This window comes from Poecilia reticulata, linkage group LG15 (assembly GCF_000633615.1).
Source record: "Poecilia reticulata strain Guanapo linkage group LG15, Guppy_female_1.0+MT, whole genome shotgun sequence".
NCBI lineage: Eukaryota > Metazoa > Chordata > Actinopteri > Cyprinodontiformes > Poeciliidae > Poecilia > Poecilia reticulata.
The window spans coordinates 21,861,999-21,888,348 of record NC_024345.1 but is presented as its reverse complement, the minus strand read 5'-3'; the positions used below and the strand labels follow the sequence as shown (position 1 = coordinate 21,888,348).

Sequence of the window (26,350 nt, the reverse complement as noted above, 5' to 3'; positions counted from 1 at the left end):
GCCGGAGTATTGCAGTGATTTTTCATCAGGAGCCGACTGACAGCCTTACCCGCCAATTTACTGCAAACTCTTAAATAGTTCTGTTTCTAAAAGGGGGAGAAAAGATTTCCCTCATTTATTTACCTCTGAATATGCCTTTTTTTTTCAGAGTCACATGACGGCAACCCGCTCTAAAAACAACCCCCCCCAGCCCCTCCTGATTTCTGCCTGCATCAGGTTGAAAAAAGAAATCATTAATTTACCATTAAGGGTCGGCTGTGAACTCATAACTGCTGCAGGCTCACATCAGCATACATGCAGCCCTGTCCTCTGCTGCTACACCTTCCCCCGAGGTTGAAATGTCATCCTTCACTGTCATTACGTTTCTCCCCCCCATTAACTATTGATTATCTCCACTTCAGCATTTTGAGAACTGCTGTGGAAACGGCTCCACATGCCTGGCTACCCACACTCTGCAGGCCAGCTGGAGCAGAAGTGCCCACCTCTGGGGGGGGGGGTTTAATGCAGAAAATCGGGGCAAATCCAACGTTGGCTGGGAGTGAAGTGGTGGGACGGGGGGCAGCAGGGACACTTGGAAACATTAGCGTAGCCTACCTAGCCCATTAGCAAGCGCGCTCCAGCTGAAAACCGCAGGTTAAGTTGTTCTTTTTGAGACCCCAGGAGAGTTTTCCTGCAGCCTGCATTGAATATTTACTGTGAGGTGAGTCTGGGCTTTGTTTGAGCTGCTCCCATGAAGTAGAGTTGGAAAGTTTGTTTGGGCAGCAGCAGCTTTGCACCTTCTGCCTTCCAAACAGCACAGACCACTTTGAACATCCAAACACTGCAGAGCCTTGCAGAAAAGCCCATGTGCTCCCATCTTTTCACTCTAAACTCAAACTTCAGTTTCTTTTATTTTACAGTCTGGATATTTTTATATATGTGGTGGAGAAAGAATCACCACAAACACAGCTATAGTATTTATTATTTATTTGTATTTTTTTAAATCATTATTTTACCTGAAAGTCTCTCCAGATAAAATCTCTTTTTTTGAGGGAGACCTGGCTAAGAGTGTATCAGTGTACACTGTAGAAAATAAAATAATTAAAAAGGTTCAGACAATTAAAACAAGATCTAAAAAACAAATGAAAACTTAAAAGAAGAAAGCACAAAATTAAGGCTTTGTGAAATTATTTAAAAGTGATTTAAATGCACCAGATCAACAGATAACTAAAGCAAAAAGCAGTTTTTATCCACTAACAAAGGTGAAAATAAAAAGCCCTATAAACCTAATCTGCTCCAACCTTTATGCTGCCATCAAGCATTTGTGAATCTGTCTTTTTCATCACTTTGGCTAAATTTGGACCCACTCTCCTCTGCAGAATTATTTCAGTTCAGCTTCACTGGCTCTCCCTTTTTAAACTTCTGCTCCTGCATCACAATCTGAGTATCTGGACTGCAGGTGCAAAAGCAGAGCTAACAGTGAAATGAGCTACAAAGACACGAACGATGCTAAAACTAAAACACAAAAAACAACTAAATGAAAATGAAAAATGCTGGAGAGAAGCTAGAAACAAAATCCTACAACCAACAAAACAAATGCATAAGGAAAATGATGCAGCCACAGGAAACGGAAGTTACAGGAAAATGCCTTAAACACCAAAAACAACAAACTTGCTTAAAAAAACAGGAGTCTTCCAGGCCACTAGGGGGAGTCTGGAGTAGGTTTGCACATTTTGCTGTTTGCACATTTGCGCCTGTCGGCCATCGTACTGGACTTTGACTAGGCCACTCTGAAACCTTAATTTTGTATTTCATCCTTTCAGAGGTGAACTTGCTGCATGTGCTCTTAATTGTGCTTTTGTATGACTGAATTTCATCTCACCTTATAACTGAGGTATGCAAGTTTTATTAAAAATTATATATATATTTTTTACATATTTGTTAAAACTATTGCCATGTTGTGACAGTATAATATGAGACAGATTAGCTGTGAAAAACATTTTGCTCATCTGCCTTCAAAAATACTCCAATCAGAGCCAGGAGGAGGGTTTTTGTGCTGTCAATCACCCTCATGTATGCGCTGCTCACACCCTCCCTCTTGCTCTCTGCGACACTACAACGTTTTCATATCAGCAGAGCCTTTAATGAACTCAGATGATGGTGGGTAAACAGTTTTCCTGTAATGGTGAGCTTTTATGCCTACACAAGCATGATTGACAGCAGTTAGGCCCTCCTCCTGCCTCTGATTATTTGTTTTTGATCTTTCTTCAGATGGCAATAGGAGGTGGAGGATTTTTCTGTTAATTAGTGTAAGTTGTCTGATCCTGGGGAAGAAAAGCGGCTCTTGGCTGTGACTCTGCGTCGTGTTTGATGGTTTTCGATCAAACTGATGTGTTAGTTTTACAGCAGAGGTAACAAAACTCTGTTCCCCTTTTGTCTCATCAGTCCACTGGATTGTCTTCACAAAGGTCCTGGGGATCAGCAGCTGGCATTTTACTGGGACACATGATCCAGTTCTGATCAGCTGCTTTCAGTGAAATGCCAGGCTGGAGTTTTAACAAGCTGTCACTGGGAGATAATTAGAAATAATGGAAAGAGACACAGGCTTCCAGCTTCTTTGATAATTCCCAATATCAAGCTGTGCAGTGCACTTAGAAATATAGAGTGAACTGAGCTTAGGATGCGGTCCACTGTATCAGCACACGGCGCTGTGAGCAGCAGGAGCAGCATGGAGGAGAAGCTGCGTGCGCCGCGTCCGCATGTTCAATCCATCAGCGCTCAGCTTCAGACTCACATCTGGAAAGCAAACGAGGGCGGGGCGACGGAGAGCTGCAACAACAATGACTTCTAAAGTAAACCCAGCTGCTGCTCATATTGGGACATGATTATAGATTATAGATAATGTAGAGTCTGGCTGCCTGTACTAATGGCACTCTGACTATAATCATCCCAGGAAATGGATGAGAACAGGCCAGATAACTTTCCCCAGCAAGTGGAAACTCACAAATCCATTTTTATTTGAGGAATGTTTCAAAAAACAGAGCATGAAAGGGGCAGAGACGGTTATGAAACGAACTCAGACAGTTTCTGTTTTCTCCTCATTCACTGCAGTCGACTCCCCAACGATCCACACAGACTGAAACCTGCTGGAGACGATAGGAATCGATGCTGGGACATTGGAATAGTTACTAAATTATTTTTGGAGGAGAAAAGAAGAGTGAGGTGTTCGGAGGAGATGCCATAGAAACTGGGAACATTTCAGTGACTTTTCATCCAGTTTTGCTCATAAATCATTTGAAATAAATGTAACTAAAGGATTTTTATGTTCTGTGTGTTTCAGACAGATGAAACTAAGACTTTCACTTTTCTGCAATAAACTCTCCAACCAAGAATGAAAAGAAAAATCATCTGCAGGGATTGCACGCTTAGTGGTCAGCAAAAACATTAGATATAAAATCACTAGAGTTTTTATAAGTGTATTTTCTGTCTTTGTGACACTTCTTGGCTTTTCCATAGTCTTTATAACATAAAAATCTACATCTATTTCTGGTCGTAATAAGAAAAGGAAGGCACACCCAGGACTTTGAGTTTGGACCAAATAAAACCACCTGGTGTTTACATGAATTCCAAATTAAGTGAAGTGATTGTTGGTATGAAAAGATGTGTAAATATGCATACAAACATCCGGTGCATCAATAATGGAGAATGTAATTGAAAAGTTGATTCATTTCAGTAATTAAATTCAAAAAGTGAAACTCATATTCAGTAATAGACTCTAGGAGTGTAATTCTATTAGTTTGATGAATTTGGCCTATATTGGATTTTAATCATAGGAGAAAATTGATTTAAAAAACGGGGAAGCAAATATTTCCAGCTGGGATGACAATAAGTGTGGCTCTGACTACATTAAAAAGAAATATTTTGTCTTATTTCGTAAATTTCCCCATTCCAAATTAAGATTTTGAGATTAATTTTCGGAATATTTCCACTTTAAATTAGAAGGAATTAACTGAAGATTGATTCTGGTGCCTCGCTGCTCTTTTTACATCTCTTTCCGTTTCCTTCCTTTCTGTCACACTGACTTCCGTTTCTGCTTGTGGATTTATTTCTCAGCTCTCCGGCCCACCAGCTGATTCACGTCTCTGCAAGAGCCCATAATTATCACAATTATCTGCATTTCCACAGCCCCTTTTCTGCGGTCTTTTGTCAGTTTGCACCAAATTACCCTTTGACCAAGCTGCGTCACGTGACGCTGCTCTCTAATTGCGGATAATTATGCAAAGCAGTTAATCACAGCGGTGCGTGAACCGCACTAATTGACCGCCTGCTCTCACTTCTCCCTGCGCCACCTAGCGGCCGCCCCCCTCTATTTAATAAATTATTTCTGCGCCACCGTGAGAAATAAAGTGGCAGTGCGAGCTTTGCGGGGACATCAGTGGCTGTTTGGCAGCGCGGCGCATCGCTCTGCTTCCCCTCGCTGCGGTGATTAAAGTTGAGCCGCTGACCCGCGCCTGCCTTTCCTCCCGGGGAAACTGCGCGTTTAACGAGCGTCAGTTTCCATTTCTCCACTCCAGATCATTTGTTGCTGTCCGGGAGCTGAGCTTCAGCCCGGCGCACGGACGGATCCGGCTGACTTCCAGGATCACAGGTACATTTGATTCATTTGGATGCGTTATGATGGATCCCGCTGGCTTTAAATCAACTTTTAGCACTGCTTAATGGTTTTTTTTTAATCGCAGTTTGTACTCTGATGTTGCTGTTATTTTCACTTGCTGTGGATGTTATCTTAAAAAAGGCTAAATGAGCTTCATGCACAAGAGGATGTTGCACCTGTGGAGGCAGCAGCAGAGTGACTGACCTGTGTGTTATTCGCTAAATTAGGAGATTTCATCACATCCATTCTGCAAAAAGAGCACAATGCAATAAATTCAGACTGTCCAGCCAAGCAGGTGGTTGCATCATAATAAGGTATGTAGAGTCTGTGCTTCTGGCTTTTATTTGCGTCCTGCTGTAATAACAACATTTCCTGCCTGTCCATCACTGTCAGACCTTCATCTCTCTCTCTCTCTCCATCTCCTTCATTCGTTTTCAGCCCCGGACTTTTGCTGCCAGGCGCTGTGCATGAGCAAATGTTCACCTTGCTGCTCTGCTATAATCCTGAGATTATGTGACAGCTCTGGAAGGGCTGTGGGTTTTTTTGTTGTGGGATGTTTAGGCAAACTTTCGTCCGATTTGGGTCACTAGCAACATTTCCAGTCAGAGGATAAAATTCAATTAGACAGCCCCGCAGCTTTCTGCATCCATGGCAGATGGCTTAATACTCGTGGATCCTTCCTCTGTGTCCCTTTATGTTTTAATTGGGTTTCATCGTTTCACACTGTCTGTGCGCTTTATTTAAATCACTCTTTATACAACCCGAAACCAGTTCCAAACCAGCTATCTAAACATTTCACATCTAATCCGCAGTAAATTCCTTGAAATTGACGTAAAATCCCACAGTAAACAGCTTTCTGCTTGTGTTTTGCCGTGTGGGTCTCATGTTGGCTCAGTGAAGTTGTAACGTGCAGTAAATGAACTGTGCGCCCCGCTGAGGGCAGGTTTGTCTCTCCGAGTTAATTCCAGCCCCGCGGAGCCGCGTCTCCCTCTGAAGGACATCCACTCGGTTCGGATTTTACTTTGAAAAGTTGACGGGAATCTGATTACTCTGATGAATACTTCCTGTCTGCGCGAGGTTCTGCCAGTCGGACCATTCACCGTGTTGTCCAAGTGGACGCAATCTTTTTGTTTCATGTATATTAATACATGCACTGGCCACTTTATTAGGTACACCTATCTAGTACCAGCTTGTTGCTCCTTTTATTTCTTTATTTTTTTTGAGGAATAAACTCCAAAAGGAGTCTGAAGCATTCCTCAGATATTTTCTTCCTTATCCACATGCAGCAGCTGCAGCACACTGTTGCTGCAGATTTGTCAGCTTCACTGTCATCTTATGCCAGAGGTGGATGGAGGCTACTGGAGTATATCCGTCTTTTTTATGACATGGAAGTAGCTAAAAGGAAATCTTTGTATCCGAGGTCATAAAGGACATGATCAGGAATAATACTAAAGTATTCTGTGTGGTTGACATGTAAGGACTCAAACTGTGCCAGGAAACAAACCCAGGCATGTTTATACTACCTCCACCACCTGAGGAGTTGATACAAAGCGGCATGTTTTTGTGTTCATGTCAACTTTTGACCTCGCCGTCTAAATGTTGCAGCTGAACTCAACACTCATTAGAATCTGCAGTTTATTTTCTCCAACCTTTTACTTTGGCGAGTCTTTTCCTGCATAATTTCCTGTTCTTGGTTTTCTGCTGGAGTCCATCCACTAACTGGAGCTCCAGTAATGGAACCAGTTTGTCTTTTCTGCTTTGACTTTCGGCATCAACAAAGTATTTTTATCCACACAACCAGGGGCTGCAACTACGATTAATATAGTAATCAATTAATCTATCAACTTTTCTGACGATTAATCAGAATTCTGCAGATTTTTTCGGCCTCTTATACAAATACTTCAGTTCGATTTTTAAACAAGAAAATTAACATTTTCTTGCCTTTAATGCAACAATGTGGCATTTCTTTAGTGAATGCTCGACCATTTTCAGCAAAGGATGAATCAGCAGCTGATAAAACATCAACTTTCTGCTTATTTTGACATCAGTCCAGTGTACGGCTGATCTATGTTTTTGGTTTTACAGAATTTGAAGCAGGTGAAGCTTAAAGTGCCACTTGCAGAGTTCTGCACAGAACATGTTTACAGACAGAGGTTTTGGTTTTTTGTTGTATGTTGTTCTTTCAGTAAATGACTTTTTTTTAAAGTCTGTACTCTTCAGCTAACAATTAATTGAATACTAAATTACTTGACAGTTATTTCAATAATCTGATTAATTGCTTCAGTCGTACAGACTAATCACTCTTACTGGATATTTCTCAGTAAACCTGAGAATATTTGCAGTTTCCCATCTGCCAATAACAACAATGCAACGTTGAAAGTCACAACTTCCTTCTCCATTCCAAAGCTCACATCTGTCCTTGGTCTTTGCTCATAGCAGTTTAAAGACCAGGCAGAAAGACTCCAGGCTGGGATTTGAACCCACAACCAGCTACTCCTCTGCAGCCACATAACTGTACATGTGTACCTAATGAAGTGGCCGGTCAGTTTATACACAGATCAATCAACTGAAAAGTTAGAAAGGAACAAAACCACCAGAAAGCACAAAGCAAAACATAACTAATTTCATTTTGTGATATTGTCATGTTGAATATAGTGTGGATTAAGATTAGGAGAATAAATATGAAGCCGTTTCTTTTCTGCACAGACTCTGTACTAGTGATAAGAAGCTTTGTGGATAAAATTTGAGACAAAGTGTTTTCACAAAAGCAAAATGTGATTTTTTCTTTCAGCAAGAATCCTAATTTGCAGTCAGACTCTGTCTGGCGGCTCCTCCGAGCCGTAGAGGTTAACTCACCGAATCTCCCTGATGACACAGGAAAGATGCAGTGAGAGTTGAACTTTAATTTGCTCCTAAAAAGCGACAGGAAGACATAAAAAGTCCTGGTGGCATTATGCAGCATGCTTTTGTGTAGCTCAGCTCGTTAAAACTGGAGGCGTTTCTGGTTCGAGTCCCAGCATCTGTTCCAGGCACTTTTATGCTAGTTGAGCTAAATGTTTTCTGCATTCGCACAACTATTAAACATCTGAAAGTCTCTATTTTAGAGATTTCACTTCTGGTCTTGATGTCTACTGACATTTTAGACATTCAGTGGATTCCTATCTATTCCCTGTTTTGTGAGAAAATCTTAAATATTTGAAAGAAAATGCAGTTTGGGAAGCTGAAATATGAGGGTATTGTCTGGCTCAGGTATTCCTGGATTTCAGCTATTTGTGAGCAGATGTCCTTTATCTGTGTGAATACTGAAGGACAGGAATTGGTTTTAATTTTAACCATGAAATGTTCTCTGGATTCCAAGATGGAGCCTCATTGGTCCTAATCAAGTTTAGGAAGACAGGATGTGTCAAACTGAACCTTCGACCTGTTGGAACTAAAGTTATCCCAGCAAAACATCAATTCCCCATAATCAGTTTGATTTATGGCGTTGGGTGTAAATGTTTTTTGTTTTTGGTTGTTGTATTTTGGATAATTAAAATATCATCCAGTGAACAAACTTGCATTATTATTACTTGAAAATGGTGTCAAAACAACAACTTTATTGTTTATTGTAATAATTATTGGGACAATTTATCGTCCAGCACCTCGACAGATCGAATGTTCACACAGCAGGCAAACGTGACTCAAATCTGATTTACCCCAGAATAAAACATCTAATCTGTGGCATTTCCATATGTGGAACTAAAGGCGGATATGAATCTATAGCATCTATAGTCTGAAGTGTAACATCACATTTTTTCCTACTTTTACGTCATTGGTCATAATTCTGCGTCAGATACGATAAATCTGGGTTTTTAAAATGGTTGAAAATTATAATTAGGAACTGATGAAAGACGTCTGTGTCAGTGAAGCATGACGTCACAATCCCAGCTCTGACTTCACATCCAATCAGAGGTCAGAGGCTGCAGCTGTCAATGCTAACGTGCTATGCTAGCGCTGTTCTTTTTTTACTAGCTTCCTCCGTCTGGTTCTGAACGCGTGGCGATAATCGCTGCTGAATACATTTAAAACCGATCGATAGACAACTCCATCAATTATCACTTCTGTAAACAATGCGCTGCTGTGTGACGTCTACTTTCTTCTTCTGCGCATGCGGGCCGCGTTGGAGTCATAAACCGTTCAGACAGAAAACTGTGGCACATTTAATTAGTAAAATAAGAAAACCTGGACCTGGGAACATCCCAGTAGACGCTCTGACCCAGGCGCCATGACACTTTTCATTTCATTTCACTGTTTTCCTTCCTACTCATCCACAAACAGTGCAGTGATGAAGATACCTCACTGTAGCCTCGTCGTTGCAAACCAGCCACTATTCACCCAAATCCAGGAGTAATAGCCAAGACTAAAGTGTAATTAGGAATCCACGAATGGGTGGAAACATTTTATCTGGAGTGTGGAAAATTCCTGGAGATGAAAGCGACGCCTCAGTGCATTTCGTTCCTATTTATAGCGTCAACCTCCTGAGTGACATCAGGGATGAAAGCGGGAGGCAGGTCAGTGTTTACTCAGCTGGACTTGTGTCGGCCAGGCCTCGCCACTTCGCTTCATATGAATTACTAGCCAGAGCCGAACTCAAAGCAAGATCTCGGGTTGTTTTGTCAAGACGCATCGTCCAGACTCGCTCTGCTCCGTGACAAAAATGACAACGACTCGTGAGTCACACGTCCGCCGCGTTCCGGTCAGCGTCGCTGCAAGGCTGACCTGGAGGTCAGGTTCAATCCCGCACGCCTGATTAAACTCTGCCGCGGCGCTGCGGGTGGTCAGGCGGGTTCCGGTCCGCATCCCGGGCCTTGATGGGAGACTCTGGCCTTTGACAGGGGTTTAGAGACGCCGTGGCTCCGGCTGAGGAACTCAGACCCATGTTGGGTTCATTTGGGTTCTAGACATTTAAATGTCAGTGGTAAGTGGGAACATAGTCGGTTCTCTGAGATAATAGCAGAGCGACCGACAGCGTTTAAATGTGCGATGTTAATGGGGGAGAGCAGAATAACAGAATGCATTTCTGTGTATTGGAATATAATTATGATTTTCTCCTGCTGCAAAGATGTAATTCCAGCTTTTATTGTAGCGAGAAAAAATGATGCTAATTATCCAGAGAGGTAAAACGGAGGAGTGGCTGTGATATAAAGAGGATGACACATTGTTCATGAAAGGTCAAATTCCTGCCAGATTTGAGTTTTAATATGAGAATTGAGTATTTAACAAACTGTTCTTATTCATGGAGGCTTGGTAAAGATGCAGATAGCTGTAAAATACATTTCTTCTTTGTTCCAATTGATTCACAGCTTCTGCACTAAATACTACTGTAAATAAGACAAAACTAACTTACAAGTAACTTTTCAGCAAAATATAGGCACTAATATTGGAAACATGTCTTGTTATAAGTGAAATAATCTGCCAAAAAAACTAGAAGTTTTTCATCAATATTAAGGGATTAGTTACTGAAATCAAACTCCTACTTTGCTAAAACTTTACATGTAACAAAGTTTTGTCTTATTTCAAGTGATATTTACACTAGAAATTAGATCAAAACTGCTTGGTAAGATTTTGTGTTTTTGCAGTGTAGGAACGTTTAATTAAGAATAGAATAAAATATTTTTATTGTCCCACATTGGAGACATTCGACTGCAATCAAAGCGTAGATTCACGCAAAGATAAGAATATATATAAAACATAGTGTGTGATTAAAAACAACATTTCAACATAAATACTCTGCAGTTATTAAATAATCTGGTCCAGCTGTGTAGGATCAAAATGTGTGTTTATATTTATCTGTTAGGAACATCAGACTATTTACAATAAGTGATTAAAAAAAAAACTGAAATGCGCAGATAGAAGCAGAAATATTATTTAAAATGACTAAAAACAGCTGAAGTACCAGCATGTATATAAAAACTGTATGAGTTTGTTGGGAGCAGTGATGGTTATAAAGTCTGGTTAGACTCTGTAACTAATAATAGACTTTGTTTCCTGTTTCCTGGAGGATAAACTGATGTGGCACAGAAGCCATTTATTTCAGCCGCTGGACGAAGACCAAGTTTATGTTGCCACTGCGGTGAATGATGAGAACAGTGAAGGACCTAAGAGTAGCACTACTGCAGCATGTTTTACTCAAGAAATTTCTCAACTAAGAAAAAAACTCTTGGACAAATTATTTGGTAAAAGTACAGAGTAACTGATCAAAGTCTCAATCGTTTAATATTTAAAGTTAAATCATTAGTTGGACGGAATGTAAAGTTGTGTAGAAATGTTGGTATTTTAAAGATCAAAATGAAAAAAAAAATCACATTGATTACAAAATGGCAACATCAGGCAGAAGTACTATTTTTCCCAAATTATTATCTTTTCAATGTAAAACTTTAACAAAAACTGCAGGTGTCTGTGTCTAGTTGATTTTTGGTTAAAACATGTTTGTTTTTCATCCAGTGAAGTTACTCAGACTGGGATGAGTGAAAACACTCCTAAATGTACAATTTGTCCCCAAAAAGTCACTCAAGTAAAAGTAACTTAGTAAATGTAACCAGTTACTACTCAAGTCTGAGTAAAACACATCACCAAGTTTCCATGACAACCATTAGAGGCTAAAAATACTTCAAAAAAGTATTTTATTTTCCTTCCATTACTAACGTAAAAATGTGGGATTTTCTGCGACAAACGCTTTTGAAACATTGGGAATAAATCAGAGGATGGACGTTTGGTCAGGCACCTCATGCCCACAGAGTACGGAGGAGGATGTGTGGTGCTGTGGGCCTGTTGTTAAAATGCATGGCATCATGAATCTTTTAAAGCAGCGAGGCTTTTTAAATAAAAACCTGGTGGATTCTGATAGAAAACTGAAAACAGATCTTCTTCAGGTTCTTTGGCCTCCAATGTTTTCATGCATTTTTGCTCCAATGCAGAAAAAAATCAAATGTATTTTTGTTCTCTAGGCGCCTGGTAATAAAATGTTCATTTGATTCAATAAATATGCATTGAAAGGTTGCATCAGAGTTGCTTTCTAAGGCTGGAGTTGGAAACCCCAGCCCTGTGCAATAATAAATGGTCTCTGTGTGCTGCCCTACTGACAAAATGAGGGTGGCAGTAATTACACCACCTGATATTCTGTAGAAAATAATAAACAAAAAAACCTATTAAAGGTTGGATTTTCCTCAATTTTCCACTGCTATAAAAAATGTAATCAATTTAATTGAATGTTTTCATTTAAGGGGTGAGACTGAATGTGGTCATCGGTTTTAGGTCTCAACTCTGTGGAGGAACCATCCATCCATCTTCTTTCACCCTGGTCCCTCAGTGGGGTCGGGAGGGGTGCTGGTGCCTCTCCAGTTGGCGTGCCTGGCGAGAGGCGGGGTCACCTGGACAGGTCGCCAGTCTGTCACAGGGCAACACAGAGACACACAACCATGCACACACACACTCACACCTAGGGACAATTTGGAGAGGCCATTTAACCTGACAGTCATGTTTTTGGACTGTTGGAGGAAACCGGAGAACCTGGAGAAAACCCACCATGCACAGGGAGAACATGGAGACTCCATGCAGAAAGACCGGGGCCGGGAATCGAACCCAGAACCTTCTTGCTGCAAGGCAACAGCTCTACCAACTGCGCCACTGTGCAGCCCCTGTGGAGGAACCATTAATATAATTTATAATTTAAAGTTAGAACAGAAGGAGTCCTGAGAAAATTAATTCAACCAACTGAAGAAGACTCATATTACTTTAAGTCTAACATGATGCACATTCATAATCTCAAACAAAAGAAGAAGAACTGCATTAGAGCAAGGCATCCATTTTACAGTAAGTAATTTAATAGTTCAGTTAATTAATTTGGGAAAGGTACTGAAGTGACAAAACAATCCCCATGAACTGTTGTAAGCATTTCTAGACCTGAAATATTAATTACATTATGATCTATTGTGTAGTTAAAGCACATCTGCAGGAACGGCACCATTTCTTCTGACTCATTTTCTCTCTGTTGCATTTTTACGGTTCCCTCTGCAGCGGAGTGACCTCAGCGCCCCTCCCCCTCCTGTTGCTCGACCTGTCAGGTCTCTGATTTGAATGGACTACATTTCCATCCTCTGGCTCAGTGGTGCAGCAGACACAACATTAAGCTGTGTAATTTAAATACTCAGCCATTAATCTCTAATGATATGATCGGATAATGTGCACTATTAGCCTGTGTTTTGTTTGCCAGGGATGTGTAGTTTGTTTGCTGGTTTATTAGACTCGCTGCGGCTGGTTGGACCATTATTTATGAATCAAAGATGTATTCAGAAACAACATTATAACAACAGCTTGGTGCGGCAGCAGCACAGCGGCCAGGGGACAAACATTAATGCATGTAAGGACAATAAAACAATTCTTACTGCTGTATTTAAATTAGATAAACAGCGCAACACGTTTCCGTTGCTGCTGATTTGAGTCCAAAATGTTCTGCTAGACGGCTGTTTTTACTTTGCAGACCAGAACCAGCAGATGACTTGGCAACCAAAACATCACTGACTGTTTCCTGAGGAAACGGACTCCACTCTTCCACCAGACCGACTTCCAAATGAAATGCAAACTTTGCTGTAATCCACAGGGAGAAACTTGGACCGTTGATTGTTTTTTGACTCATGTTGGAAACTGTCTGTTGTGTATGATGATGTATTGGAGCCATTGTAGGTAGAAAAAAAAATACATTTCATAATTTCAGGAGTTTTCAAAAAAAACCTGGACATTTTAGTTTGGCATTTTGAAAGTCTATTAGAAAACATTTGGACATTTTGAGATTAATCTCATAAGTTTTCTAGAACAAGGTGGAAATTTCTGGGTTTGAAAAAGTTATAGAAATTGTTTTTAAAAACTTGTTTAAATTTTTTTTTAGATTAACAACAATAATACTGACAAATGTTGCAATTTTGATCCCCAATCAAACCAAGATTACTGGAATAACAGGTGTGAAAACACCTTAGACGTACCCGGACTCCTCCTTCCACTAAACTTTCCTTGGATAGTAGAGGCTCTTTGTGTCTTTCCCTGCAGCTGGACGGCGTCGGGTACTTTCTGCTGGTCATCTGTCCTGCAGGCCGTAACAGAACATTTCCACTATATAAAACAGAAATAACATCAAAATTAACAGGAACAAACACTTTTGATATGTTACTCTACATAGTGAACTTATGCAACTGAAGTAAACTTTTTTATTAGTCTAATTTTTGGAATGACATGTACAAGAATCAACTGATTATTTATTCATGTGCAGGTGATTAATTCTTCTTATGCTAATTTGAAATATGTTTTAGCCTGCAACTGCATGGTATTATAATTATGTGGAAGAGTTTGTGCAAACATGTCCGCTTTGCTCTGCGTGGTTGAAAAGGTGTATGGTGCTAATTTTCTAAGTGTTTGTTTCCCAGAGATCATTATTTCGAGTTGAAGTGTTAATAGGAGAGCTGTTTTCTTGCTCATAGCTCAAGTTTATTTATTTTTTTAATCAGCAGTGAGAATGAACTTGACGATGTCGGCTTATGTAAACTCTGTGTGCTAACAGAGCGACGGCTTCCACGTCACCTCCACTCCACAGCGGCTAGCACCTCGCGTTGGGAACATGATTCCTCAGAAACGACTTTGTCTCTGTCACAGTTTGGAAATTCATCCACAGCATTCCCCAGACTCCATTGTGTCTCTAAGTCGCATCTTTTTCCTGTTTGTTTCCTCTCTTTCAGCGTGTCCTTGCAAGCACTGAATTTAGAGCAGCGAAGCAGAAAAAAAAGTCTTTGCAGAGCTGTAGGCCAGAGATAAATCTCTGACCTTTTATCAGATGGCTTATGTACAAGAATATAAATAAAAGAGTGTTTGAACATGAAGAATGGGTGAAAAGGATAATCTACAACCTCATCTTAATACGATTACACTGCATTACAGTTAAATGTCTTTCTATGACACCAGCTGGACATTATTCTGAGAAGTGGAAATTAGCTAAACATTTAGTGGAGATAAGGTTTGATGTCATACGGATGTAGTGACTGTGGAGGAAAAAAAAAGAAAAGTAATTTGCGAAGGTGGTAAAGCATATTGCTCTGCATTTATGCAAATATTTGTTGTGCTTCATTTTCTTTTCCTCACTGCCAACAAACGGCTCTTGGAGACTGGAGCCACTGGTCTGTGCAGGAAGTGTGAATTGGTTGCAGTTCAAAGTGAAATTTAAAGGCTGTCTGCTTCAGCTGTCAGTTCTCAAAGAGCAAATGCAAACAAGTAAACAGCAGAGAAAAAATCTGCATAATTAATAAGCGTATTAGTCACATTTCTGTCGCCTCCCCAAACTGCACAAACAACCAATGGGTGTAATTTCTCACAGAGTCAAAGAAATGAAAGAAACTGCCAATCATCTGTTTGTTTATATTTTTTTCACTGTTTGATACTTACATGCTTCATAAAAAATGCATATCTGCCTATATTTTGAGCTAAATAGTTTTCATCTCTATCTGCTGAGAAAAATGTGAAGACTGGTGAAGTATGGAGAAAGAAATGTGTCGTTAGGACACCCATACTTGACCCATTTTTTCCAGAATTACTTCAGTTTAGAATAATAATTAAATGTCCTGGCTTTGCAAAAATATTCTAAGGTTCAAGGTAAATAATCTCTTTCAGGCTCAGGGCTGTTTGGAAGATTGGAAAAGTGCTAAAAGATGAACGTAGGTGAATGAAGCTACTACACAAACATCGTTTCAGAATCCTCCAACCTTATCGGTACCCCAAAAAAATGTAAACAGAATCTTTAGTTGAACACAATTTATAAATGTTTTGATTTATTTGGTGGGAATCCAGTTCACAGAAACAATTATTTACAAAATCTGTGTGGCCACAATTTTTAGCTCCCCTGAAAATTCCTGTAAAGTAATATTTACTTTACAGCATATTTTTGTTCATTTATGCTTTTCTTTAGTTGATCAGGTTGTGTGGAAATTATTAATCAGTAATCTGCTGTTCCTTGTGTTTTGCCATCTACAGGTAACTCTTAGCAAATTAGATTATTCTTTAAATTTTAATTTGGATTCAATAAGTAAAACACATTTAAACACTCAGACTGATATTTTACAGTAAATGACAAAACATAATATTTTGACTAATGCCATCATCAAAATCTTCAAGCAAATGTTCATCAAATATGTTGATCACTGCTGTAAACAGGAGGCTTTTAGCCTTGATTTAAAGGAACTCAGGGTTTCAACAGTTTTGCAGTTTTCTGGAAGTTTGTTCCAGATTAGTATCAGTAGATTAATATTAGTATATTCACTTTTTCTTTCTCTCATCAAAAACATACCTGGAGTGTTGCTTCAATTCTTTCATGCATGTTTGAGAAATCGTCTAATCTCCATGGCAACCGTTCAGCTGTTCAAAATGCGTGCGCCGACTTAGCTCCGCCCACTCATCTCCTTCAGACTAGCCAGCAGCAATTAGAGCAAACACCTGTTAGAGTTACGCATCAGCTGAGCTCATTTTAGGAGCTGCTTCTCAGTGAAATGCTGGTTAAAAAAAAAAATCACAACTTCCTGTGAAGTGACGACTTCCTGAAGGTTTCAGAAAGAGCAGGAAGGCCTTCTTATAGCAACTGATGTTAATACGGTTACTTGATTGTGGTATAAATTGGCACTGTGTGGCTGAAAAGCACATAATACTTCCCCTTTAAGCTATAAGTAAGATTTTTGAACTTTGTGGAACAGGCATGGCAGCAGAAATGGGGACACAGAATTAATGTCCAGAGAGTAACAGTCTGGATCTGAAATCTCTTCCTTTGTGGTCTTGGCTGACCACATTTGTATCCAGCACACATTTCGGATCAACAAGTCATTTTTATCGAGTGCTCTGCTTATTTGCCAAGTGTGCTCTTTCATATTTTATGTCCAATTTGGATTTTTAAAGCGCATTACCCCGACTCGTTACTCATCCAGCCATGACACGAACATTCACTCGGGGGACATTTTGACATGAATCTGTGACACAACAAGCTGCTGTAAACAGTCTGCTTCATCGTTAGACACTGGCAGTGAGGAAACCAGTTCTCTATAAGCAGCATCGTGTTGCCCAGGCCAGTTTGCTTCATGTTGCCAAACACCCTGAGGGCCACACACAGCGCGGCGGCGGCCATGGCGGCGGCATTAGAGTGACAGCTCATAACAGCTGTTAGGGTGGAGAGGTGAGACCGAGAAAAGACAAATGAGGTCCTTTTACTAATGAGGCCGGGGCTCATCGCTCCCCGTCTCTGTCAGCTGCAGCAGCGTTATCGGTATGCACCTCGCTCTGCTTCCTCCTCGTTTGTCGCCGCCGCCTGCAAGGATTCCGCCTCAACGCGGCAGTTCAGAGGGAGAAACGCTCCTCAAACACCGCCGGTGTGATAGCGGCGCCATCGTTTGTCCCGCAGAATGAAGCTGAATTCATGAATATCAAAAGGCGTCACCTAAAACATGCGGAGGGAATCTGGTTTGCTTTCACTCAAACTGAATCCGTGTTCCATCTGGTTTGCTTTGTTTCTTTCCACATAGATAAACCTGCCTTGAAAAGTATTCACACCTCTTGGAAATTCACATTTTCTGTTGCAAAGATAAAACTTAGACTTATTTCATAGGATTTTCTGTGTTGAACACTAAGAGGCGTGTAATGATGAAGTGGAGGGAAAATGATTTTGAACAAATAGAAATCCTCTGAGTGATTACTTTGCAGAAGCGTCTTTCTCTGAAATTACAGCAGCGAGTCTTTGGGATTTCTCCACCAGTTTTCACATGCAGATTGAAATTCCTGCACATTCAAGCAAATTAAATAGAGAGCATCTGTGAGCTGGGATTTCAAATCACATATTCTCCATTAGATTAAGGGTTTTGACTTTGACTAGGCCACTTTTAACACATGAATATGCTTTGATATAAACCAGCCCATTGTAGTTCTGGTGGGATATTTTGGGTTATTTTTCTGGTGGAAGGTGAATATTCTCCCAAGTCTCAATTATTTTTTACAGCATCAGCCTTTATTTTGCCAAACTGCCATGTTTCACCACAGGTTAGGTAGGCCAAAAAAATTCATCTTAGGACTCATTTGACCAGATAATCTCCTTCCAAATGTTTGTAGGTTAAAGCAAACTTCAAACCTGACTTCTTTCTTTTACTTCACTTTTGCTTTCTTCTTGCTGCTTTTCCATAAAGGCCAAATTTGTGCAGTTAACCTCTAATAGATTCTTGTACCGAGGTGTTGATCTCTGCAGCTCCTCCAGAGTTACCATGGGTACCACTGCTGAGTTTGTTAGTAAATTAAATATTTTGATAAAAAAAAAAAATCATAAATGATGGATTGAGCATCCAATACTGATATTGAAATCGCTGCGAAGTTAGCCAAAAAGCAAGTACGGGATTTTATCAGCCTGCGTCTAAAATCTCAGATAAAAGCAAAACGATTGTTTTTCTCATCACAGTTGTTCTCTGTTCGAGTAATATTACTCGATCAAGTCTTTTCACATTTGACACAATAAATAAATGATTAATGTTTATATGATTCATGGTAAAATTGTGAAAAACTTTATCCTTTACTTCTGAAAGTAATGGGTTGCACTTTATTTATAGGTATCAGAGTACAGGGGGCTGATTATATGTATAATTTTCTTGCTGGAATAAAAGAGAGTACGAACATTTTTGCCAGGAACCTTATGGCCCCATTTATGAGCAGCTGCCCTTTTTTAATAACTTGTCATAAATAAGCTTTGACACAACTTTCAAAATTGCTAAATAATCAATTTATTTCTGCAAAATAAGTTGTGTGTGAAACTGACTGCAGCCCATGAAAAGCAGCTCAGCGATCACACCAAACATTGGATGTGAGGGAAATGAATGAAAGTAGGCCACCAGACACAGCGACGCATCATAGGAGGCATTTGAATTTCAAGACGATGCAGTAAATCAAGTTAAGCAGGAGACAAAAACAAAAACATCGGCCGTGCTGCTTTTTAAAAATGTGCAGCCTCTGCAGCTGATCCGAGGGCTTTTAGCCGGCGTACGTCAACTCCTGAGTGCTGAAAGGGTCTCGCAAAGTGACATTTTGTTGGCTTTCTTGCAAAAAATAAAAATAAAAAAAGAGATGGAGCAGATTGGCTTTTATTTTGAAACTGACACTGCTACACTCATATCTCTGAAATCTGTTGTAAAGTTATCTTTCCAAGATGGCATTATGTTCCATTTTCAAATCAATCTCTCTTTATGTGCTGTTGGCTGCGATTCATTGAAAAGAAACAGACATCGATCCCGGCTCTCTGCTCCATGAGGTTCTTAGCAGGGTGACATTCAGTTCCCTCATTGGCCATTTTCCCCTAACTCTAACACCGCAGAGACTGATTGATGCTGCCAAGTGTTACAGTATCAAGCATTATCGATTTCCTAACGCGTCTTTGTGTCTGTCTACTTCTTTTCCTGATGATCCAATTCACTGATGCTACATGCTCGCCTCACACTCGGTGGTGGTTTGCTTGTGGGAACGAGACTCAAGACGTAAATCAGAGCCGAGATGATGAAAGTGACAAAGTGCCGAACACGTAACCCCAGTTTAATTTTCTTTTTCCAGATGGACTGGCTCGCACCTGCGATGTGAACTGTGTTATGTGAGCCAAGGTGTTTTCCCACCTTGCCGGTGGTGGGAAGAGATGCTGCACTCCGTTACCATGGCAGCGGAAGTTCTCCTTCTTCTGGGGTTCCTGATGAGCGGCTCCCTGTGCAATCCCATAGCGACGCTGCCGGTGAGCCGGGATCGTCTGGAGAAGGTGCTGACCCAGTCCCGGCAGGACGAACAGCAGGACAAGCAGAGTCCAGAGGAGCCGCTGGAGTACGCCGCTCAGGAAACCAACGCCTTCGGCCCCAACAGGACTGCCCCGGACCTGACCGGGCCTAGCTTTAGCTCCCTGAAAGGTGGCGAATCCGAGCAGCAGTGGAGTGAACAGGACAGCCTAAACCAAATAGACGAGGGCCCCACCAGCGACGTGGCCCTCTCTCTGGACGCCATCGACGAGTACGCCTACCCGGACTACAGAGGGAAAGGCTGCATGGACGAGAGCGGCTTCGTGTTTGCCATCGGCGACCAGTTCACCCCGGGCCCCTCGACGTGTCCTTGCCTCTGCACGGACGAGGGCCCTCTGTGCACCAAGCCCGAATGTCCCAAGGTCCACCCTCGCTGCATCAAAGTGGACACCAGCCAGTGCTGCCCTCTGTGCAAGGAGAAAAAAAACTACTGCGAGTTTCGGGGCAAGGTCTACGCCTCACTAGAAGAGTTTAAGGTGAGCCCGTTTTACCACTTTCAGTCCTCGTTGACATGCTCCGACCTGAAAGAATTGCTGACCAACACTCCACGCTATCAATGGAGTTTATTGCCGCCGCTACACAGAAACAAGTAACCTTGCCTTGCAGCATACAAGCGAGCACACAGGCACATTTATAATGGCAAAGGTCAGCACTTGTGTAGCAGAATGTTACCGGAGGCTGAGTTTTAGCCGTGCAGCTTCAGCAGAGTGCCTCCATATTCAGTCGATGCAAAGAGTTACGGCTCCAGTAATGTTCCAACTCTGCAGGGCATGTATGAGCATACATGTGGGCGTTTGGGAGAGACACATCACTGAGGTCTTTACTCTTTTATCTGCCGTCACGTCTTCATAAAGAGACTTGACTCAGGATTTCACCACCATCTGAGTTTTATGTCTCTTGTGAGGCAATAAATTGAACCCTAATGCCTCTTTTTATGTATGTAGTGTCTCCACAGATGGTTGAGCCTAATGTGGAGTATCTTCTTCTAAGTCTTCCCCGCTGTTATACGTCGGGCTTTGGGCCGTTTGTAGGGCAGGAGCTTTGAACCGGAGCAACAGGCTGGTTTTTTTTATGCTTGATTGCTACATTCTGGGGCATCGTGCTAAGTGCTGCCTCACTCCATTTTTCACAGTGGAGTGCCATGCGGAGGCACAAGCTTCAGCAATCTGCAGAACGAGCCTCAGCTCTCTTGTTAGGACTAGAGGTGTATGACTTCATATAAGCAGCTGCAAAATGAAACCTGTGCTGCACGCTCTGAATGTAAATCAAACTCTGCGCTCCCCAGCCTTTGTTCCACCTTTTCCTCCTTTATTTTCAGACACACAGAAACACTTGGATAGCAGACACAGACTCACACGCTGAGGAAATTGGAAGCATCTTTCTATTGTTTCCCAGTTCCTATTGATTTCTCCTTATCTTCTGATTGAATAGGGTAGTTCAATTCTCGGCTCTGCCCTCTCGAAAATGAGGCTCTCATTGGCCATAAAATTGAGAGAACTGAGACTTCCCCATAGATGTGGCTTTCTGACACTGAATACATACTCCCCTAAACAATCAAGGCAGTCTTATTGAGCTGTGTGTGTGTGTGTGTGTGTGTGCGTGTGTGTGTGTGTGTGTGTAAGGTACATAGCTATGCAGAAATGTTCAAACCCCTTGAACATTTACACATTCTGTTGTGCTGTGCTATATATATTAGGGCTGTCAATATTAATGCGTTAATTCATTCACCTGCGATTAATCTAAATAGTTTAACACGTTAATATTTCATAATGCAGATTAATTGTATTACAAGCAAGTGAAAAGATGAGATGAGCGTCAGACTGGTTTTTAAAAAATTCACCCAGATGGATGTTTGGATAAACCAAGGAGCCATTAAGCCAATTTATTTTAGTGGTGAATTAACATTCACAGCCAGTTTATAGTTTTAACATTATGTTTGAAACAAAATGACTTTGGGCTGCACAGTGGCGCAGTTGGTAGAGCTGTTGCCTTGCTGCAAGAAGGTTCTGGGTTCGATTCCCGGCCCCGGTCTTTCTGCATGGAGTCTCCATGTTCTCCCTGTGCATGGTGGGTTTTCTCCAGGTTCTCCGGTTTCCTCCCACAGTCCAAAAACATGACTGTCAGGTTAATTGGCCTCTCCAAATTGTCCCTAGGTGTGAGTGTGTGTGTGCATGGTTGTGTGTTTCTGTGTTGCCCTGCGACAGACTGGCGACCTGTCCAGGTGACCCCGCCTCTCGCCCGAAACGTTAGCTAGAGAGGCAGCAGCACCTCCTGACCCCACTGAGGGACAAGGGTGTAAGAAAATGGATGGATGGACAAAATGACTTTTTAAAAAATATTCTACTCTAAAGTCTTAACCTGGAAAACGGAGAAGTTTGGTTTGAGACAATAAAATGTTTTCTTTAACATTTATTTTAAAAATGCATTTTTACAATTCAAGCTTACAAAGTTAAGCAAAGTGATTAATCACAGCAAAAGAGTGATTAATCTGATTAAGTTTTTAATAGGTTTAGAGCTCTATTATATGCAGCTCTGGGAAAAATGAAGAGCCAACTGCACTGAAAACCTCCTGGTTAGTCCAACAAATACCGATTTCTAAACTCTTCCCGAGTTAAAACATTAGTATTGTTTATAAATTAATATAAATTGATTTTCTTTGCATTGTCTGAGGTCTGATAGCACTGCATCTCTTTCTTATTTTGACCATTTCTCATTTTCTGCACATAAATACTAAATTTGTTTGTTTTTTCAGAGACATGTCAGTTCATAGAATAAAAGAACAATGTTAATTTTACTCAAACATATGAAGAGTAAAACCAGAGGAACTGATCATTTTTTTCCAGAGCTGTGTATTTAAATGAGAAGTCTGATAAAGTTGTTGTGTTTGTATCGAGTCCCATTTAATCTGATCCCTCTGAAAACCTCCAGTTCAACTAATTACCTCCACACGTCCCAAAGTAAGCAAACAAACGGCATCATTAAGACCAAGGATCCCAGCAGAAATGTCAGAGAGAAAGTTGTGGAGAAGTTTAAAGCAGAGTTAGCTTTTACAACAACCTTTGAACGTCTCACAGAGCTGCAGTCCATCATCTGGACATGAAGAGCAGATGGACCAACTGCAAAACTACCGAGACATAAACGTCCATCTGAGCTGACCGGCTGGACGAGGAGAGCATGGAGGTCTTCATAAACCTCCATATACGTTCATGCTAGCTGCTTAGCCCTCGGAGACAAACACAGTCGTGTTCTTACTATTTTTAGCTCTGCTGAACAGCCGCGTTACACTCAGATGTACAGTTTTCACTACGGAGTCACAGAGGGACATAATGCGCCGTTTGCTACTCAGACAGGGAGAAGAAAAGCAGGATTTCAAACAGGTTCATCCGTTCAGCGTTTGTTTCCTTGAGAGAGGAGGAAATCAGCTGATCTCTGCTCACTATACGTCTTTAAAACATGTTTATTATCTCACTTACATCAAGACAGTTTTCTTTTATTATAAATTATATAATTGTAACAGTTATGGGCTATGCAGCTAACTGCAGCTACAAGAGCGGCATCAGAAGTTGGTTCTTTAAGGAGCCTGAGGTGTGAATGAAAACACGAAGCAATGGTTTTAGTTTTAGTGTATATATTAGTGATTTTGGAAAAAAAACAGACAATTACAAATGCACAATGAGAGACAAATTAACTCAGTAAATCAATTCCAAGATCATAAAGTTCTTGTCCTCATTCCAGAAGAGGATCGGATCCATCAGGAATAAAAAACCCGACCTAAAAAGGCCAGAAAACCCATTAAGTGTTTTAAACAATCATGTACAAACGTACAAACGCAATAAATATTCATTCAAATGCCATTATTAAATGCCTAATAATTAAACTAAACATTTCAATCAGGTTAAATTAACCATATTTTAAATAAAAAGAATATCAATCATATTTCAAACTAATCAATTTAAAGTTGAAAAGTTGAAATCAAAGTTCACTTTCAAAATATCAATCAAGAAAAATTAACTCAAATACTTGAGCAGAGTGAGGAAAATAAAAAATAAGTAAATAAATATATTGCGCATTATCAACTTAACTGTAGCTACATCCTATTTTGATCATATCAATAAAAAAGTGCCAGAACAAAACCAGCGATCATGTTACCTTTGGGCAGAGAGTGAAGGCTACTAGACTGCGATCAGCTGTGACAGTCCCAGTGACGGTCCAGGTAACAAACGCCAACAGTTCCAATAAAACGCTCCAATGAGCAGAAATGTCATGTTAAACCAATAATGCTACCACACAAACAAACTCAAAGGATCAAATCAGTGGATGCAGAGATTTGGGTGAATTTGCCAGGAAGACGCCAAACAGCCAATCACAGTGAACCAGGTGATGTAGTTCAAACTGCGCTGGAGGCGGGGCTTTAAATAAGTTGGCACGTTTGGGGCAAAACAGGAAGTGAGCCCGCAAAAATAAAAGTCTTGACCAATTGACTAATTGCGGGTTACATAATCAACTAGGGTAGTAGTACTTTTATTTTAATATGAAGAAATTAATAGACTTAAGACAAGCTCATATGTCTTGCATGAAGGTTACTGGCCATTAATTTAATCTTATTTTAAGTGTACTTGGATATCTGCACTACAAACCTGACCAGAAGCGTTTGATTTAGTGTTTTTGTGTTGATGGGCCGACCTGATCCCTGTCCTTCAGGTGTCTCCGTGTGAGAAGTGCCGGTGTGAGCCCAGTGGAGAGGTTCTGTGCTCGGTGTCCGCCTGTCCTCAGACTGAGTGCGTGGACCCGGAGTACGAGCCCGACCAGTGCTGCCCCATCTGCAAGAGCGGTGAGTGACGGTTCCCATAGCAGAAGCTGCTCCGGGTGGAGCATCAAATGTTTCTCTGCTTCACTTCAGCTGAAGTAATGAGGGCTTTGTAGCCCAGCGTTCATTCTGCTGACACAGAAACACAGCATGCTGCACTGCAGTCTGCAACATCTTAGCATATCAGGTTTACTCTCCTGAATCCTGACTGATCTTTACCTAACGAGGCGAAATAAATCTTTTACTCTTCCTTTAATATCTGGATTTAGACGTCTAAACGCATCTCATCGTCATGAGGAGATTATTTGGTATGTTTGCGTCCTGTTGTTCTTCCTTTATGATCTCAGAGATCCTCGGCCTCCATGAGAAGGAGGATTTCTGCATCTCAGAGTCGATTAACTGAAATTGTTTCAGATGGTTCCCGACAGCTTGTCCTAGATTATGTCCCCTTGTTTTCTTGGTGTGAGTGTAATTCAACATGGCAATGTCAGCAACACTGCTTCCTTCAGCAAAAAGAATGATGACTTGCGATATGTATCTCTGACTTAGAACCTTAAAGGGGCGCGCACTGCTTGATATAAACAAGAGCAAACAATATGCATGAGGAGTAAAAAAAGAAAAACGCTCCTGATGCTCGGAGGAAAGGGCTTTGTTTGGCTAATGCGGGTTTTTTTTAGGTTGCTTGTTGAATTTTATTTGTACAGATTAAAGGATGAACTCTTGAGGATGTGAATTACTGGCTGTTTGTTTCAAGCCTGTCAGAAGATGCATACAGTAAATATGTCAGTAAAAATAAGTGGATTAAATCATCAAAACACTCATTAAATGTCTTATTCGACACGTGACTCTCATCTGTTCGGTTTGATTTAACTACACCCAAAATATCACAGTAAGATGATTTATTTTAAACTCAGGACACATTTGCATGTAATGAATGCTGATCATTAGGTATTAATCAGACGCCGTCCTACATTAAATTAAAGGCTGCATCAAAGCCTAAAACATATTGGACGTCCTGGTGCATTATGCACTCTATTAATATGTGCTTGCTGTAATCTCAGGGATTTGATATTGGTCCCTTTTCCTCTTTTTTTTGCTGTACACTGACTTTTTACATATGCACATATTGATCACGCTGAGGGAGCTTTGCACAGTTTGGCCCGCGCTCCGTCGTTCCTGCTGTGCAAGGCCCGGTGGATTTGCAGGGGTCGTGTTTGAAGACTCATCAGTCTCGCGGCGCTTGGGGAAACGGTGCAGCGTTGTGCATTTGTTTTCCAAAATATCCCCTCCCAAATCCGCGGGCGCAATCACCCGACAAGGATTTTCAGACAGCGTCCGATGTTCTTAGCATAAAATTACCACAGTTTAGCATAAGCAGAGCTCCCCTTGTCAAAGACGGCAGGTTACCTGACCACGACTAACGCCGCCAAGCATTTAATCCCGGATTCTGGGGTTGAAATATTTCTGTTCTGACAATAGGAGCTTTCTAAGTTTATCTCCCTGATTACATCATCCAGCTTATTCTGTCTGGGGTTGTGAAATTTCCCATTAAATCTCAAAATCCCTATTGTACATGGAGATTAATTCATAATCTGTTAATTTTTACCTGACAGGTAAAAGTGAACAGGGTTGTGAAAGGGAGAGATGTTGGCTGCAGCAGTTTTAAGCTATGTTAAATTATGCCAGTGTTCAGAAAGCAATCAGTCTCGTTATCTATTACCAATCAATATGGAGGATGAATTATTTACTCTCCCATGGAGTGATCTCTATCACACATTAAAGCTGCTGTCAAACGGCTTCCTCAGGTCTGCTGTGTTACAAAACAAGCCTGACACTAAATGTAGATAGATGAAGAACATCAAGTCCTGTTGGAGCGTTGAAGCATTTATGTTGCTTTTTATGCAATAATCTGATCAATATTGCATTTCTATTGAGATCAAGAGTGTGAAATTCAATATTCTTCTGAGCCAAGACATTGTGTTATGTTATCCTCGCCATGACATCACTTTCTTATTTATATATATATATATATATATATAT

At 40.9% G+C, this 26,350-nt stretch overlaps 1 protein-coding gene across 1 annotated transcript in view; it reads left to right on the top strand.

Annotated features, from left to right (window-relative positions):
* The first annotated feature begins 4,380 nt into the window (after positions 1–4,380).
* Positions 4,381–26,350, top strand: part of vwc2 (von Willebrand factor C domain containing 2) — a 52,328-nt gene continuing 30,358 nt past the window's right edge. The window contains exons 1-3 of the mRNA XM_008430062.2: positions 4,381–4,627; positions 19,274–19,979; positions 24,205–24,334. Of these exons, the coding sequence (XP_008428284.1) occupies positions 19,353–19,979; positions 24,205–24,334 (757 nt within the window). The 5' untranslated portion in view covers positions 4,381–4,627; positions 19,274–19,352. The remainder of the gene's footprint in view (positions 4,628–19,273; positions 19,980–24,204; positions 24,335–26,350) is intronic.